This window comes from Cyprinus carpio, chromosome A21 (genome assembly GCF_018340385.1).
Source record: "Cyprinus carpio isolate SPL01 chromosome A21, ASM1834038v1, whole genome shotgun sequence".
NCBI classification, from domain to species: Eukaryota; Metazoa; Chordata; class Actinopteri; order Cypriniformes; family Cyprinidae; genus Cyprinus; species Cyprinus carpio.
Window position 1 is genome coordinate 414,653 of NC_056592.1, and position 17,848 is coordinate 432,500.

Consider the following 17,848-nt stretch of genomic DNA (forward strand, 5'->3'; position numbering starts at 1 on the left):
AAAGCATAGGACAGATGACACCACAGAGAACAAATACAGAGCTGATGCATGATGAACGAAGAGTTCAGACGTTCAAGGATAATGTTCCTAAAGAGTTTCTAAAATCGACCTCATCTGGAGCAGAGCTGATGCAGAACGAATAATGATTTGGGTAAAACTTATTTTTTTCTGGTAGCAACTGTTCATTCATTGATGATCATTTAACCCACTCACTACCGATGGCACTGTCGTGGAAATGAATCTTTACACTCCAGCATATGCAAATTTTCTGAAAGCGTCAAAAGAGGGGAGATCACCGGTTTATTTAAATATATAATTTGCATTTCTGATTCCTGGATATAGACAGTCTGTCAAGATTTTCCCACAGGTAAAGAGCAGTAAGACAATCAATTTTTGATCATAAATCATCAAAGAAAGTGAACACACTATGCCAAGGAAAACATCTACAAATTAGTTTTGGCCCTGAAATGCAAACATATAGTAATGATGTTCCAAACCAATCCTGCTGCTATTGACAGACCCCATAAAGTGCAGCATTTGCATTAAAAGGTGTTAAAGTCCTTATATAACCATCACTGCCATCAGCTAATTTCTACTTTCTTTCTTGCAGAGCGCTCCAGGCGCTATTTCATCACCTTCGTATGTCGTGAAATCAACATATTTTCACATACCGAATCCAAGAGTGAAATCATATCATACCTTTGCAAGGAAGGGTAAATAAACAACAGATGACATCAACACTGCATCTGATGGCACTAGATAAAACACACACCTGGTAAACATCTCACCCGTGCAATCTGGATGCATTATAAGATCAAGTGCAGTAAAACAGAAGGGAATCAATAGATTCATCAATCCTACCTACATTAATCAGGAAATATAATATAGGAACAAGTATTGACGGTTTGAGCGTGAGAATGTGTGTGTGCGTGCATGTGTGTGTTAAAGGGGCTACATTAAGTGTGTTCTGTGGCTAAGCGAAGGCCTGCTGTTGACAGAGCCAAACGAACAAGATCCTGATGAAACAGGATGGTCTCAGAGCTTGTGTTTGCTCACCATACAAAGATGATTGTAGACACTGCAGAGGCAAATCCTCAGATACAGAAACAAGTTTATGTAGAAGCTGCCTCTCAAAACACAGCACTAACCTAATGGCTCATCACAGCACACAAAAAAAGGGGTTTTATACTCAAAAGAAATGATACTGGGTGTTTCTTGATTCATAATTAAGGGCCATGAAATATTATTCTACTTTAACTGTTAATATTGCTATTATAACAGTAAAATCCAAAGACAAACGCACTGGAAATACACACACACAGAAGAGTTAGTGGAGCGACAGAAACACAGCTGAACACTGCATGAACTGAAAGATCAGAATGGGACTGGGTTTATAAAAGATAGATATGGTGGCCTGTTACTGCTACGGAATAAAAAATGTAAAAAGGTAATTGTGACAATTCTGGTTTTTCCTTGCAATTCTTAGAGAAAGAAAAAAGTAAGAATTGTCAGGTAAGAAGCTGCAATGACCTTTTTAAATTTTTTTTAAAGATTTTGAGAAAAGAATCAAAATTTTAAGATGGAAACTTGGAATTGTGAGGAAAAATGTCAGAATTGAGTTTATCCCTCACAATTTTGTGTTTATATCTCGCATTTCTGACTTTTTTTATTCTGAGATAAATAGTGGCAATTACCTTATTATACACACACACACACAGTATACATGTATATTCTGTGGCGCACCTGATACAGACCCTTCTCAGAATGCATTTTTGTGCATATGTATACTTCTATAAACCAAATTTGAGTATATATACATTTATGTAAATTTATTAAATTAACTTAAATTGTGTGATGATTGTGAATGATGGTTGTTAATTTAAGTGATGTGGGGATGTTGAGGTTTGAAAGGAGTTTATTCTCATGATCAGGTGATGAACACTGACTGAATGAATGAGAGGCAAGGCTTTTCATCACAAATAAATCCTACACATTTCTGGCTGCCCTTGTCCTGTGCGTAACGGTATAAAAAATGATTAGCGTTAATTACAGACACGCCTCGTGACTGTGGGAGCAGTTTGCGGTGTGTGAACACGGTGTTCAAACTCCTCACGCACGCACACACGCACGCACACACGCCAGGAACAGGTGTCACGCAATAACGCTACTTTAGTGCCGGAGCACCACCACTACCACTTTGTGTTTGAAAAAAGGAAAAAAAATCAACAAATCGTGCCTTTTCACCAATGATTTTCTTACTGGAGTCTGTTGATCCCGGTTGCTAACACGCACATGTTTGTATGGATACAAAATATCGGCCCGCTGCCAGATTTTTTTTTTACCCTCCCTCCTTGATGACGTCACACCGTGTTTTTTCTGCGGTTGCCGCGCAACGAGAGGCGTGTCCGGGGTTTAAGAACTAGGCGAGGAAAGCCCTGCGCGCATCTGACGAATCACTCGAGTCCAGACACCGGAGAGCTCGCGCGTCCCGAATGGCAGCAGCGGCGACGGTGAGAGGGCGATAGGGAATCCCCGAGTGTCGCCGGTTCATAATCGAAGCTGGTTTTAATGGCCGGTTCTGTGAGCATGGCACGGGGACGCGTCTGATGCGCTCTTTGCACCGGAGAGAAGCAAGGATTTCGTTTTTTGACTGGACTCATGAGGTGCGTTCTGCACTTGGAGATCTCCATCACTTTTTCTTTTGGCCTTGATGTGTCATGTTTAGGAGCGATAGTTTCGCCAGACCTGCGTGACTAGGATTATTGTATTTTCTACGCTTTTTCGATTGCAGGCAGCCACCGAGCGAGTTTGATAGCATGGCACTGAGCGGCACGCTTTTGCCCTCTATTTCCACCTTTGCGAGCGACGCAGATGTGAAGCACAAGGCCATGACGGGACCTGGAACGGCCAGTTTAGTGAGTATCAAACAGGTGATGGTCACCGATCCGTTTACTAGCCAAACTCCGCCGCTGGTGAGATTATGTCATAGTTATTACGGCGGCAGGGGCGTGAACCGCGAGCCGTTCACTATCAAATATCTAACGTTCTTTACCCTGCACTGATTACAAAATGCATCTAGCAGTGTGAGTTCTCTTTCAGGCACCACAGTTGGAAACATAAAAACAATGCGGCATGAAAGTGTCTTTTAATAATTCACAACATCAGAGTTGTATCTAGAAATAATTAGAATGAAATATAGATGATCATCCCGGTGTTGAAGACAAGAAATCAGTATGATAGATAATGATCTTGACGAATATGTCTTTGAGAGACTTACCTTGTCTTGTTCCCTCTTTCTGTATGTCTCTGTTTGTTTGGAATAAAGATGGAAGGAGGAGATGTCTCAATTGAAACGCCCCTGCATGTCTTCAGGTGGGACCTGCACTGACCAGGACGTCCCCTCCGTAATGACCAAGAAGGATCCAGAAGAGCTGGACCTGTTGGACTATGATTTTATTTTGTCGAACAGCATGCTGCTGCAACAGCAGCAGCAGCAGCAGCAGCAGGCCTCAATGGCCAGAACTCTTCCACCGTCCCCTACGTCCTACACCTATCCGATGCCCTCTCCTCAGGGCCAAGAGTCCAGCATGTTGTACAACATCCCGGACATCAGTGACGTATCTCCCTCGGGGGGTTTTGTCGCTGAACTGATGAGGCCGGAGCTGGATCCTGCGTATCTCCAGCCCACGAGCCTCCACGGTAAATTTGTGGTGAAGACTACCATGGACATGACCGCGTACAGCCAAGGGCTCAGCGTCAGTAAAGACGGCTCAATGTTGGACTCTTCCTCCCTGCAGCATCCTAGGATAAAGCAGGAATATCCTAGCACCTGCACCATCACCCGACCGATGGATCTCCATCTGGGGGTGAACTCACGGCCCGGAGTCAGCCAGAGACCGCTGATGGACCCTCGCGGTTTCAGCACAGGGCGAGGGGCCATGGGGCCCAGCCGCTCTTCCACTTCCTCTCTCTCTCCGGACGAGCATCCTCAAGCTCAGGTTCTGGGGCCCCCTTCGCTGTCCCTGGCCACGGGATATCACCCCTCACCGGGTTACTCTGGCTTTCCGCAGCCTCCCGCCCAGTCCTTGCAGTATCAAGGTCAGTCACGAGTCAAACTTGTCCACTAACTCTTCAATTATGTTATACCTTACCTTACCTTTAAAAATGACTTGTAGAGCTTACTGTAAGCCATTGATTTCCACACTAACACTATGGGCTCTTTCCTCTTTGGCAGAGCTGATTTCTCCAGCCGAGTGTTTGCCTGAAGAGTCCAAGCCCAAGCGGGGCCGGCGCTCCTGGCCGAGGAAGCGGATAGCGACGCACACGTGTGACTACGCAGGCTGTGGCAAAACATACACCAAGAGCTCCCATCTCAAAGCCCACCACAGGACTCACACAGGTCAGTGTTTGAAAACATGCCTATTTCTGTAGTGTGCATGTGCTTTAATAACAGTCCCCCCGTTAACACGCCCTAACACAGCGCTGCAACTGCCAAGCGCATTGTCTGCGAGTGACTGGAGACGTATACAGTACAGTTGGCAGGTGGTTTGATCTGCTATTCAAACAGCAGGTTGATACTGATCCCTGTTGAAATAAAACCACAAGCCTGTCCGACTTCCCCTTCTATTCAATCAACGCAGGGATGAGCAACATCTGAACTGTTGTCTCCCTCTCTTTAACGGCTTTCTCTAATGTGACCAGAGTGTGCTTGATTGTTCTCGTTAGGACCTCAGGGTGAAATGCTAAAGTGTTGCGTGTGTCTGTGTGTTCAGGAGAAAAGCCGTATCACTGTGACTGGGAGGGATGTGGCTGGAAGTTCGCCCGTTCGGACGAGCTCACGAGGCATTACCGGAAGCACACGGGCCATCGGCCGTTCCAGTGCCAGAAATGCGACCGAGCCTTCTCCCGGTCCGACCACCTCGCGCTGCACATGAAACGACATCTATAACCAAGACTGGAAGACCCCAAAAAAAGTGAAGATACCAGTGGACTAGTGAACCACGTGTTGCCTTTGAACAAGAGTCAGTGAAACTAGAGCTCCGTGTCCTCCGCGGCATCAGGGTCGGGACTTTTCGTGTTCTTTTGTTTATTTTTTTCCTCTTTTTGTCGTTGTCTTCCAACATGCTGGCGATTCCCTGTCCGTTTCCTGCACACTGGGACAATACTGGAACGTGCATCTACTTACCGACAAAACTTGGAGATGCCAAGTGCCAAACACAAGACTGGAAATATATGAATATCAGGGATAATAAATGGAAACATTAGAATATATGTATTAAAGAAGCCTTTAATTGACCTACATTCCATCACTCGATCACTGATCCGTCTTATGGATTGTTTTATTGCTCTCTCTAAAGCCATTAATTTCAGGTACAGAATAATTTATAATTGTGTTACAAGATGGTGCTGAGTATAGCCAGGTGTATTCAGTAAGGTACCAAAGATAAAGTGGATTTTAATTGAAGTCTTGGGGGTGAACGCATGACCTCTCTTTGGTGATGGCAATCTAAACTGCACTGTGGTTGTGAGGTGCAATAATTTTGATAAGACACTCATATTTTTATATAAGAAACAAAACATTAACTCTGAACAATTTTTCTTTGTTTATAGTCAGATTCATGTAATATAATCTTAAATTTTGTACATACTTGTAAATACTTTTTCATTAAGGTTTTTGTATTTTATGTATGAATGCAATCCAGTAATAAACAGAAAAGATAAAATGCATGTGAATTGACTGATTTTTTTTTTTGTGTATTTGGTGAACAATTTTATGAATAATGTGTGATTTCATCAATTGTTCCATTATCGTGTTTTACAACATGTCTGAACATTTGCATGGATTAAGCTGCATTCACACATGATCAGGTTTTTCTGCCAGTCTTAAATTGTTAATAGCCATCTGTTTAGCAGCAGGTGTGATTAAAGACTGGACACTTTCTTATTCATTCCTCTATAAATTAGTTTGTCTGATTTTTACTTTCGCTACATGCATTAAGCGACCCGCCTTAATATTTGTCATTGTGCATCAGCGTTTAAAACAAATCTGCTCAATTAAAAAGTAGGATTCATTGGTATAACATGCTTTCCCAGACTTTACTTTTATTTATATATTTATATTTTATAAAAAGAAATAGAACATTTATGTCTTATTGTATCTTAATTTCAACATTTGACTCAAAAGTTTCAACAGTTTGATGAAATAATGACTTCACATCTCTAGATCTATTAATGATTAACAAATGTTTGCACAAGTTTCCTACCGGTTTTAAAACTAAACTGATTTATTAAATATCTTACAACTCAATTAAATTATAGAATGAACTCATTTGAACTACTTTACATCCATATTGTAAATTTACAGCTGCCTCACACAATATCAACTTGCTGATGTGGCTTTTATGAGTTGATTAGAGCCCCTTTATTCTTCTTTTCTCATTAGCATGTTGGAGAAATCTAAAGTATGGCCTTATGATTTGATTAATCATAGTCAGCTCTAGTTTATGATGATCACGAGTGCACAGGTATTAAAATACTTATATTAACATATATATATAATTTTAAACACTTTGAACATTCTTGTGCCAAGCTGTGCATATTTCTGTTGACCTCTGAATGCTGACAGGTAAATGTTATATAAAATTATACAGTGAATAAATTCATAAATGGGTCTCAACATGCGGTCACCAGCGCCCCCTGGAGGACACACCGGGTAACCCTTACAACACACACCAGCGTAAAATCATGACACACATTCTGTGCAACAGGGACTTAACCAGGCTACTCTAATGTTTAAACAAAATGCAATTATCAACGTGTAAAATCTATAATTCTGGGAAAAAAAATAGGGCATCTTACTAAAGCCCATCTGAAAAAACACTCTAGAAGAAGCCAAAGAAACAAATTAAAAAGTATGGTTTTGAACATTTAAAGTACATAATACGTTTTCAGTTTAAAGTATATGAGATAAATGTACTGGAGACAGTGAATGAGGGAATGGGAGAACGAGATCTAAACAACCGAATATTTCTGAAAAACTAGCTCGCTAGCGTGTTTCTGGTTAGTATGTAGCTCTCGGCGTATTTTGTTCAAACATTTCGATTATACATAGTATTTTGACTTACCTGTATGTAAAGCAAAACTTAACGCCGTTTTTTTCACTTTATTTTTGTAAAAAAATTATTGTGTAATTAATTTGCAGTGAAAGCGCAGTTCCTGTCAGACAAAAGCGCGCCATAATTTTGTTCACGCGCTGTTTGAATCAGACGTTAGCGACGAAATTTACGTACGATTAACGTTACTTTAACCCGCTGGTGTTGTTCGGGAAAAAATGTCGCTACTTCATCAGAATGGAACGAAACTCGACGACTTTGATGGCAGTCGCTGTGTGACCAGCCACAAATAATAATAATAATAATAATAATAATAATAATAATAATAATAATAAATAAATCGTAAATGATCGTAAAAAATAGTCACGCGTGTTGTTCGCGATCAAAAATGAGCGCCGTTGGAAATTAATGGGAAATACGCAAAAATACGAAAATACAGATAATTTTTTGTGTACACAATCAACATATAATTCACGATGCAGAAAAAAGGCGCACAGCAATGAAGGGGTGACGCTTTAAAATATCAAAAAATATCTCTAAAACACCTAAAATACACTCAAATCAAATTATCTCAAAATACTAAATAAAAAAAATATATATATACATATCGAATCGATTTTACTGGGGGGAAAAAAAAAAAAAAAAAAAAAAGTACCATTTCAAGTGCACAGTCACTCCTGACCACGAACAACACAAGTGTGACTCCCAAATGAATAATACCAGAGGATTAAATATATAATAATAATAATAATAATAATAATAATAAATCTTTCACCTCACAGTAAAACAAAAGAACAGGTAATCTGTATTTACGTTGAAAACGTTTATTTCCCTGTAAAAACGACAGTATAGTGATATTAATGTCAAACTATGGAAATCACATACATGCTTTAATGGATCTTTATGTTTATGACAGGGCTGCACGTGTCAGTATCACTCAAAACACCCCCAGCAAGATTCGATCCTTTACCGATAGGCTTATTATGAGAAGAAACCGACCTAACATCACTCCATTTGCTTCTTTAAAATCTTTACCGTCATTTAAAACGGCAGTATTTGGGATCCCTGTTAATGGTCACCTTGAATGAGAGAAAGAGAGCGATAAGAAACAGAAGAAAAACAGGGACACTGATGATGTGATTAAACCAATCCGGATTCCCAATTGATGGAAAACTAATTTCATGAGCCCCTTGAACCTGTTAACACGTCCTAACGATGGAGAAAACAATGCTCTTTTATTGGTCATAAAGAAGAACAAATGAAAAACAAACAGGTCTCACACAGGCAAGTGTTAGATGAAGCAAAGAGGCGTTTACTGATTTCTGCCCCGGAGACGAACCAATGACGTGGTCATCTCCAGACGGACGTGCTCATGTCATCCAGTGTGTAGAATCATGACTATGAATTTGACAGCCTGTGTGTTTGCGTGAGTGTGTGTTTGTATAGATTTTCTTCACCAAAATTATCATTCAAAAAAAAAAAAAAAACATAAGAGCGGGAACTGATCGGGGTGCCACTCCTCCTCTAATCATCATCAAAGTTCTGTTGTAAAAGGAAGTTTGCAGCCAAATTTTCATTCTTCTCACAAGCAAAGTAGGCCTGTATAACGAGTCCTTCTGGGAACCCGAGGGCTTTTAGCTGAGGAAGAAACACAGAGGAAACACGGAAAGGTTAGATCAGACCACAGAAAGACTCCTGGTGTCCGTTTGGGGAAAAGACTCGCACACCTTTGATCGTTCGCCAGACAGATCCTCCATCTGTATCTCCCTCTAATTAAAGGGCCTCGGCGTAATTGGCTGAACTTGAAATTCAGACTTTACGGCTTTAAAAAGTATCTTAAGCTTCAGACTAAGAACAAAGAAAAACTATAGACGAGGCTGCGCTGATACAGACTTTCAAGGCTCATAACAGCGTGCTGCAGCCAATAATTCAAACCCAAAGCAAACTGCTGTGAATACATGCAGGTGCGAGTCAGACAGACATGTTTTCATGCATTACTTGTGCACAGCTTTCCCAGTTACAGGCCTTCAATTCGGTTTGATCAAATTTACGGTCATGCAAACTATTAAATATCTTAAATGATATAACAAAAGTATTCATGATCATTTTAAGAGGTCTTACAACTAGGAATTGCAGTAGAGCATGCAACGTTACTATTTAATGAATTAAATGTCACAATGTAACGCTGTCTCACATTCTACAGGCTCTTGGTTTCAGAGCAGTTTGCAATAAGAGAATGCCGAATGCTTGCTTTGGATCTACTGTTGATGGATTATGATGGTGTTTGCAGTGTTGTAGACGGTTGTAAGCGTGCATTTTATCTCCATCATCTGTTTAAATGAGCACCTACGTGTGTGTGTGTTGATGCATGTCTTGAAAAGTCTTATATTTGAGTTGCCAAATAATACAGTGGCACTTCTAAGCAATTTTCTTTTAAGTGACAATGCGTGTTTTACCCTCTCAATAGCTTCTTTCTCCTGGGGTGTGACCTGGATGTAGTTCATCTGCCCGCCTCCGGCCTCGGCCACGCCCCCACCGCTGCCCCCTTGCCCCGCCTCCTGCACCGGCTCATTGAGCATCTGGATGAACTGCTCCTGATGGCTGCTGATTTGCTGAGAAACAGGAAATCTAGTGTAGTACAGTAGCACGCTATTGCAAACACACTCCATGTCAGCAGTTACTCTTGCAGGTCTGTTCCGGTATCGAACGCATAATCATGCATACCTGCAGGAGCTGCGGGTTCTCTCTGCCGATCTGCTGTAGTAGAGCTGGTAGGAGAGACGGGTTCTGCTGGATGATCTGTCTCATCTGCAGGAACTGCGGCTGGTTCCTCAGGAACTCCAGAGGATTCGCTGCACACGCAGGACAGAGTCAGAGAAACATGCTCTCAGATGCACACGGTAAAGCACGTGTAACTGTGTCACTAACCCCCCGATCCGGTGCTGGGCTGCGACGGGGCGGTGCTGGACGGTGAAGAGAGGCCTATGGACGCAGCAGGAGCGCCTCCCGCAGGAGCCACGGGGTCAGCACCTCCTACACTGCCCTCGCTCTCCGCAGGAATACCCTACAACACACACACACACACACACACCCTCAGAAGATGCATCACAAATATACACGTACTAGAATAAAACAGTGTGAGTGGTCACTTTCTGTGTAAGAGTCTTATAGATGGACACCACAAGCAAAGCCATTGTTTTCTCACGCACTGATCAGTTTTTGGTCTATTTCGCTTGCATAACGTGTCTTCTTTAAGACTAGTGGAAAGCAAGCATGCAAAATAGACATTATATTACACTTTATCTATTCGAGTCTGTAGATTTCAGAGTTTTTTCTCTTACTAACACCAAACAACCGAATACAACCGTTTGTTTATATTTAATTTACACTGATACATTTTACTCCTAAAAACATGGTGAAAACTTCTGATTTATGGAGTGATAAAAAAAAAAAAGAGAAATCCAAATACCTTTAACTCTTATATGACAACAATATCTTTACTTTCGAACCTGGTTTTATCTAATGTTTAGATTTGTGGAAATGCATGCAAATAAGTGCATGTTTAATTAGATAATAAACAGAATTTCAGAAAAATTGTGATACAAATCATTTGTTTTAATGTAACGTGATTAATCAAATGGTGATTCCTAAACATTAAAACTGTACCCTAACCTGAGGGTGTTTTGTCTTAAATCACTGTAATCCGCTGATTAGTTGTGTTATATTCAGACTGTGGGTCTCTCACCGTGAGCAGGTACTCGACGGCGCGGTCAGGATTGTTGAAACTGGCTCTCAGCGCCGCCACCACTCGGTCTCTCTCGTATCCCATCAGCATGATCTCCGTCACCAAGTTCTCGTAGGACTGACCCGTCACTGCACGCGCAAAACACACGCAGCGATTTAATCACCTGACATGAATGAGAACGTGTGAATGAGCTAATGCGTGTGGATTTACCCAGCGCAGATGTCGCCTCCTCAAATATATTTGCATTTGGTGAAGAACCAGAACTGCAAACAGGAGGAAAAGAAAAAAAACGTCCTTGTGTTATTTTCAACATCGGTCTTGGATTCAGAAGAGAGACCAGACCCGTCCAGCAACAGCATTCATGTCTAATCAGCAATAACTGAGTATATAGGGCTTGCAAAATCACTAGCCCGACCTCCCGAGGCTCATGTGTCGTGTGTGTGTGTGTTTACCTGGCGGGTGTAGAGGAGGGCGCAGCACCGCCGGCCGGTTTCTCCTCGGTGGGTTTGTCCTCTTTGGCCGTGCTCTCGGACGGGGTTTCTGCGGCCGGGCCGGCAGACGAGGTGGGGCTCGCTGTCGCTGTAGTGCTGGAGGCGGTGCTGGTCGCCGTGGCAGCAGATGAGGAGGAGGAGGCTGATGCAGGAGCAGCTTTAGGCTGCAGGAGAAACATCGCATTACTCACAACTTCTACATGAACTACACGTGCATCAAATCTTTTCAGGCTGAGTTTAACCAATCATAACAGAGCTCATTTAAATACAGGCATCTTAAAATGTACGCATCAAAAATAGTCAACCAAATAGTAAAGGTCAGAAAAACAGTGGAAAATAATCATCACGGTCGTCTTTTGAATGAATAACTCAAAAGTAGGTCAGTACACTTCATCAAATCACAGTTTAGACTAAAGTCTGAGAATTTATCTTACATGTTTTAACAGAAAATCTCACTTTGCCTGCTAAAAAAAAAATATTCAATGTTATACAGTTTGAAAGATTAAATTAAATTACAAATTTCAATTAATTCCAATTTTTTTTTTTTTTAGTACATTTGTATTAAATCCAGAAAAATGTAATCAGAAATCAGAATATTTTTTGGGGGGAAAACATTTAATAGGGCCCTATTATTGTAAAAACATATTACTCATTAATTGAATTGTTGTTAATAAAACATGACATGCTCCAGAAAAATAAAACTGATTTTAAGAAAAAAAATCTAAATTTCATAAGGCCCTAAAAATTTACTTTAAATAAACTGATATTAACATGCAGTGGTTTCATGATTTCAATTATTTATTATTATATATTTCAAAATGCTTTTTGATTATTAAAATTGAATAACTCTTAAAAATAGGAAAATAAAACAGATTTCATAGCGCCCTAAAACTACAACAACAGATCCAACAATGGACTCAATCTCAAAGCAGTGAAACTTATTTTGACGTCATCCTCTTCGTTCTGTTTTCAAAAGTACTTTTTAGAATGCTAGAGTTTCTTTATACGTGAAGAAGCAACGTCTCGCAGGCGGCGATGAGCCTGATAACGCCTCACCTTTGCTACCATAACCACCACAAAGTTCTTCTCATCTATCTTGTACTCCTTGAGAGCCGTGTCATCGTTCAGGATCTTGCCTGCAGGGGACAGAATAATTAAAACAGACGAGCCGTGATTCATCAGCCCGCAGCTCTCGCGTCTGAATCTGACAGGTGTCAGTCATTCATCAACAACTGACATGATGTCAGAATGATGCTCTGCATTAAGGCTGTGCAAAAAATTTAATGCGATTTTCATGCGCATCTCGATGCTCCTGTGATTAGTAGTATATCTCCAGTACATATGTTAAGATCAGGGTTGCCAGGTTTTCACAACAAATCCTGCCCAGTTGCTTCTCAAAACTAGTCCAAAACTAGCCCAATTGCGTTTCCAGAAGGTTCCCCGATAAAAATTGCATCCCGGGGTTAAAATATACGTTTTTTTGGCATGGTTGCCTTCGAATATCCACATTTAAGGGGTTAAATATCACGTTATTGGTATTGGGGTTGCTTCAACCCGCGGACATGAAAAAGTTGCTAAGTCTGCGGTTGTTTTTCATGTTCGCGGGTTGAAGCGACCCCAATACCAATAACGTGATATTTAGCCCCTAAAATGTGAATATTACCCAAAGCAACACTGCCAAAAACGTGTATTTTTATCGCCCGGAACGAAACGCGATTGGACTAGTTTTGAGAAGCAGTTGAGCACACTGTAAAAAATAATCCGTAAAATATACGGTAACACCATTTTAGGTTTAACGGTTTTACCTTAAATGAACAGTTTAATACCGTAATTTAACTGATATAATATTCATATACCAACTTATTGAAGTACTGAAATCTGTTTTGCACCTTTGTAATGCACCGGTAACCACCAAAAGCAGGTGGTGATGAGAAAGTTACGTGATGAAACAAAGCCCATCACAAGCAGCTTTTAAATAATAAGATACATAGAAGGTGCACAGTGTGATTCACACTGAAATATGCAACAAACATTCATTTAACAACATTATATGTAACATACAACCCTAATAAACATAACAGATAATAAACAAATAAGAAGAAACACTGTTATTTCAAAGAAAAAACATCAAATCGATACAAAATTTGAAATGCAATGCAGAGAATTCTGGGAATGTCAGTTTACGGTTTTCCTTGTAAATTTTACAGGAAGTTACCGTTAACCATTTAACAGATTTGTACTGTAACATTTTCACAGTTTTTTTACCGTTAAAATCACAGTCAGTTACTTTAAAATTACATGTAAAGTCCAATACAGTTTTTCACCGTATATAGTAGTGGAATTTACCGTAAACCATTTAACAGGTTTTTACTGTAGCATTTTCACAGTATTTTACAGTTAAATTTACGGTCATTTTTTACAGTGCAGGATTTGTTGTGAAAACCTGGCAACCCTGATCTGAACGCACGCGCTGGAGATACACTACTAATCACAGGAGCGCCTTCACTGAGGAGATCAAATGAGAATGGCATTCGATTATTTGCACAGCCCTACTCTGCACAAACACACATCATCACTGCATTTCACACAGAATAACCCGTGGAGATGAATCACGTGTGTTACGCAGGGTCTCATCTTTATCAGCTGGACGTACCTGCATATATCAACTTCTGCCCCGCCACCGGAAAGTTATCTTTTCCCTTTTCATTCTCTATTTTTTCCTTTAAGGCTTTTACCTGTGAGAGACAGAGCAGGAGGAAACAAATCAGTTCTGAGTGGGCATGAACTTTCATCAGTGCTCTCATCTGCACACGAAACAGGAAGTGTTCGTCTAGAAGACACAGTCAAAGTCTGAAGAAGACAGGACGTGTCTCAATTCATGAAAATATACACGAATCCATCAGTGTGTGTTCAGTTACACAGTTCAGTCATTTCAGTGTGTGGAAGCAGAACACAGACGCGCGTGTGTGTGTATGTGTGTTCATATAAACCTCACATACACACGGTACAACCTTTATAACGCCACAGCGTGACTTGCTAAAACACACAAATTACCCTTCAACTCTTTGCCTGAGACGACTAATCCGTCACAACGATGGTTAAATGACGACTACGGTGATTTCGGAGTGATTAAACCACATTTCTGTCGTATTTAGACAACTTTTGTGCTGTTCTGGCGAAAGTAAAAACTCATTTTACGAGCAGCTAACGTGCTAATGCTAAACCGCTCACGGAACACCGTTAACAGCGTCGCGCGCGAACAGCAACGAGTCTCAAAAGTTCGGTTTCAGTTACAGAGTAATCGCAGTATGTTCGTGTGGAGTTTTCGTGAGTTTTATTGACGTTGCTGACAGGAATCTGTTAGCTGTTAGCCGCTAGCGGCGCGCGCTCGTCTCTCACCGTCTCCTCCGCGTCGATGTCGATTTTAAACGTCTGCTGCTGGAGGGTTTTCAGCGTGATCTGCATCTTTTCGCGTTCTTCCGTGTCGCCGGTGTGGAAACTGACCGAGGGCTGGATCGCTGGCTGTGTTCTTTTCGCCGTGGCTCATCACAGCCTGTCCGCCGCCATTACGCGCATAAACACTCGACGACCAGTCCCCCCCTTACGACACACTGCGCATGCGCCGCTCACCGACGCGTCTGCGTCACTGCAAGCGTGAGCGAGAGTGCTGATGGGAGATGGTGTTTTTGTTGCATTACCTTGAAAATTTTATTAAAAACCCTTTTATTATGCCAACATATTCACACACACACACACACACAGTTATCATAAAAGATACAACAATATTAGTCAGAGTAACGCCATAATTATTTATTGACAGGAATGTGAGGGACTGAAGTACAGTGCGTTCAAAAAGTAGACAAAAACTCCATTAAAATGTTTTGAAAGTTGTGAGTTGTTGAAATGATGTCATCTAGGGCCTTTCTGCATTGCGTGTGTTTATAAAAACTGTATGTTTATCCCTCGCAGCATCGTTTTTATCATAATTCAATAGGGCATATAACCTGACTCAATATAGGCCTACATTTTAATAACAAATTGTTTTAGTGATTTGGTTGATTTTTTTGGTTGTTGTTTTGAAGCATAGGTTTAAAAATACAGTTTTCTTTCCTGATTTCAGTCCCTCAGAAGTGTTAAAAGCTTTTCAAAAAAATGTAATTCTGAAAAAGTGTATTTTTATGAAGTTTTCACTGAAAGGTTCTTCTGGGAACCGAAAATGGTTGTTCTATGGCCTCACTGCAATAAAACATAATTGGGAAGCTTTATTTTTTTTAAGTGGATGGTATCATTGGAATGAACAGGTTAGTTGGAATAAACATTAACCTGACATCCCAGCTCTTCTGTGTTTTGGCTTCAAGCTCTGGTCTAACATTAACTACAAACACACCATGAGAGATCAGTTTGTCATCAGAATGTTTAGCTTGTTCTGAAAGCCTTGCTCTGCCGCTCCTCCGAGTGGAAACGCAACAGATGCACAAACACTGGGAGCCGTGCAAAGACTGTCCTGCAGACGTCATCAGAGCCCAACCTGAGACACCAGCTGCCAGGAGAGAACACAAATCATCACGCCTTATAAAGATCTCAGAATGAGAGAGCGCACATAACAATTCACAATGTCACCAATGCTCGTAAAACATGACAAATAAATTCTGGACGAAACACATGTTGCAAACAGTGAAGCTCAAGGTAATATAGGTTTGAAATGAAAAATATATTAAGTTTCAACCTACATAAATATATATTTTAAAATATGTTTCAGGGGCAATAAAATGCATTTCCATTCTTACAGTAGCCTATACATTTATGATGATTTAATGCTTAATTTCTTTTATATATTGTAACATTTTTGTAAGACTGTAACGAATGTTCTTTGCTAATTTATATTCTAATGCGTTAAATGTTCAAATGTGACGTATGTGAATGCATTTTCTTGGATTGAAATATAACAAATATAGTTTTTAACTATTTTTTCTTGTGTGTATTTTAAAATCTATAGCAAAATATATTTTTTGTCGTGTAGGTTGTAGTTTAGATTAATAATCAATATGCATTGCATTAATCAGAACCGGCTATTGTTTTTTAGAGCAGCAGAATTTGCATTTATCTCATATTTGATGACTTTTTGTATTTGCTATGAAGCTGCTTTGAAACCATCTATATTGCATAAAGTGCTATATTAAAATAGCTGTTTTAAATGTTTTCCCTCGTATCGCTTTCAGCAGAGAGTGGACTGATAAAAATGCACAGGATGCACATTTTCAGAAACTCCACAGAGTCTGAGAACGATTAATTATACAACAGGGAGATTGGTCACACGGTTTAATAAAATATGAAGGGTTTTGGCCTGGAGGAGGTGACCCTGAGTGTGAAATCAGCGTACGGTCCGGGTCACACCAGACGGGACAGTCCTTAACCTTCAGAAGACCCAGAGGAACAGAGACTTCTGCTCTTCTCAAGCCTTGAGCTTCATTGCATTGATTTCATCTGTGAAACACACCAGGAGACGTTCACTTTCCTTCATGTTCACCGAGAGCCTGTGAAGATCACAGTCCATGTGTGACACGAGCATGTGAAACATCTACGTTTGTGTTTGACAGAAGAAATAAAGAAGGTCCACAATGGTCTGTATGTTGTTGGTGATTATTAATGAGGTTTCTGTCGATTCTACAGCTCTTTATGTGATATTCGTTTGTTTTTGACAGAAGAAATAAAGGAGATGTGATCGGATCATCAGCAGAAGTCTCTCCATCTCTCATCCTCGACTGAAAGAGTAAAACATACTCATGTAGAACGGCATCTACGCTAATATTAGTCTATTTCATTCTTATTCTGTCTGTCTCTCATCAGACGTTTCTTTGCTGTTTAAAGCTGAACTCTTTCAGTCTCTGGCGAGTCTCCTCCTGCAGAAACACTCGTGTGAAGTTCTGATCCGCTGATCCCTCATGTCTCACAGATATTTTTAAAAGATGATGTTATAGCTGTGAAATCAAGCGCTTATAAAAGCAGCTCCGAAACACATCAAGTTTTCTGTTGGGTTTCAGACATGAACTCTTTGCACACTCACACACACGCACACGCACACGCACACACACACACACACTCACGCACACACACACACACACACACACACACACACACACACACACACACACAGACCCACACGCACACACACGCACGCACGCACACACACACACACACAGACACATACAGACAGACAGACACACACTATCTCTCTCTCTCTCTATATCACACACACACACGCACGCACACACACACACACACACGCACACACACAGTCACACACACACACACACACACACACGCGCGCACGCACGCACGCATGCACGCACGCACGCACACACACACACTCTATCTGTTTATCTCGCGACTATCTCTTTTTTTATATATATATATATACACACACACACCCACCCACACACACCCACACCCATCCATCCACACACACACTCTCCCTCTCTCTCTCTCACACACACACACAA

General features: G+C 40.8%; 2 protein-coding genes across 3 annotated transcripts; one reads left to right on the forward strand and one right to left on the reverse strand.

The window, feature by feature from the left end:
- The first annotated feature begins 2,421 nt into the window (after positions 1-2,421).
- LOC109085263 (Kruppel-like factor 4) lies at positions 2,422-5,727 on the forward strand. 2 transcript variants are annotated; one of them, XM_019099884.2, is made up of 5 exons: positions 2,422-2,663; positions 2,792-2,930; positions 3,324-4,098; positions 4,235-4,399; positions 4,773-5,727. In XM_019099884.2, the coding sequence occupies exons 1-5, from the start codon at positions 2,659-2,661 to the stop codon at positions 4,946-4,948; spliced, it is 1,260 nt and encodes a 419-aa protein (XP_018955429.1). In that variant the 5' UTR covers positions 2,422-2,658; the 3' UTR covers positions 4,949-5,727. The 2 variants fall into 2 exon arrangements, with proteins under 2 accessions (XP_018955429.1, XP_018955430.1); XM_019099885.2 differs by having other exon boundaries at positions 2,423-2,663; positions 2,792-2,915.
- Positions 5,728-7,916: 2,189 nt separating this feature from the next.
- Positions 7,917-14,960, reverse strand: rad23b (RAD23 homolog B, nucleotide excision repair protein). The gene is made up of 10 exons (XM_042778486.1): positions 14,748-14,960; positions 14,002-14,083; positions 12,405-12,484; positions 11,310-11,512; positions 11,068-11,120; positions 10,858-10,985; positions 10,041-10,176; positions 9,837-9,964; positions 9,569-9,724; positions 7,917-8,750 (listed from the first exon to the last, which is right to left on the reverse strand). Exons 1-10 carry the CDS (start codon positions 14,811-14,813, stop codon positions 8,637-8,639), a joined length of 1,146 nt encoding a protein of 381 aa, XP_042634420.1. The 5' UTR covers positions 14,814-14,960; the 3' UTR covers positions 7,917-8,636.
- Positions 14,961-17,848: the final 2,888 nt, after the last annotated feature.

Bases quoted from the DNA above. Each gene is read 5' to 3' on its own strand.
- LOC109085263 (XM_019099884.2), top strand. The intron at 4,099-4,234 runs GTCAGTCACGAG...CCTCTTTGGCAG, and splicing joins CCAGTCCTTGCAGTATCAAG to AGCTGATTTCTCCAGCCGAG. The intron at 4,400-4,772 runs GTCAGTGTTTGA...CTGTGTGTTCAG, and splicing joins CCACCACAGGACTCACACAG to GAGAAAAGCCGTATCACTGT.
- rad23b (XM_042778486.1), bottom strand. From the start codon at position 14,813: ATGCAGATCACGCTGAAAACCCTCCAGCAGCAGACGTTTAAAATCGAC. The intron at 14,084-14,747 runs GTGAGAGACGAG...TGTCTCTCACAG, and splicing joins ACATCGACGCGGAGGAGACG to GTAAAAGCCTTAAAGGAAAA. The intron at 10,986-11,067 runs GTAAATCCACAC...TTGCGCGTGCAG, and splicing joins GGAGGCGACATCTGCGCTGG to TGACGGGTCAGTCCTACGAG.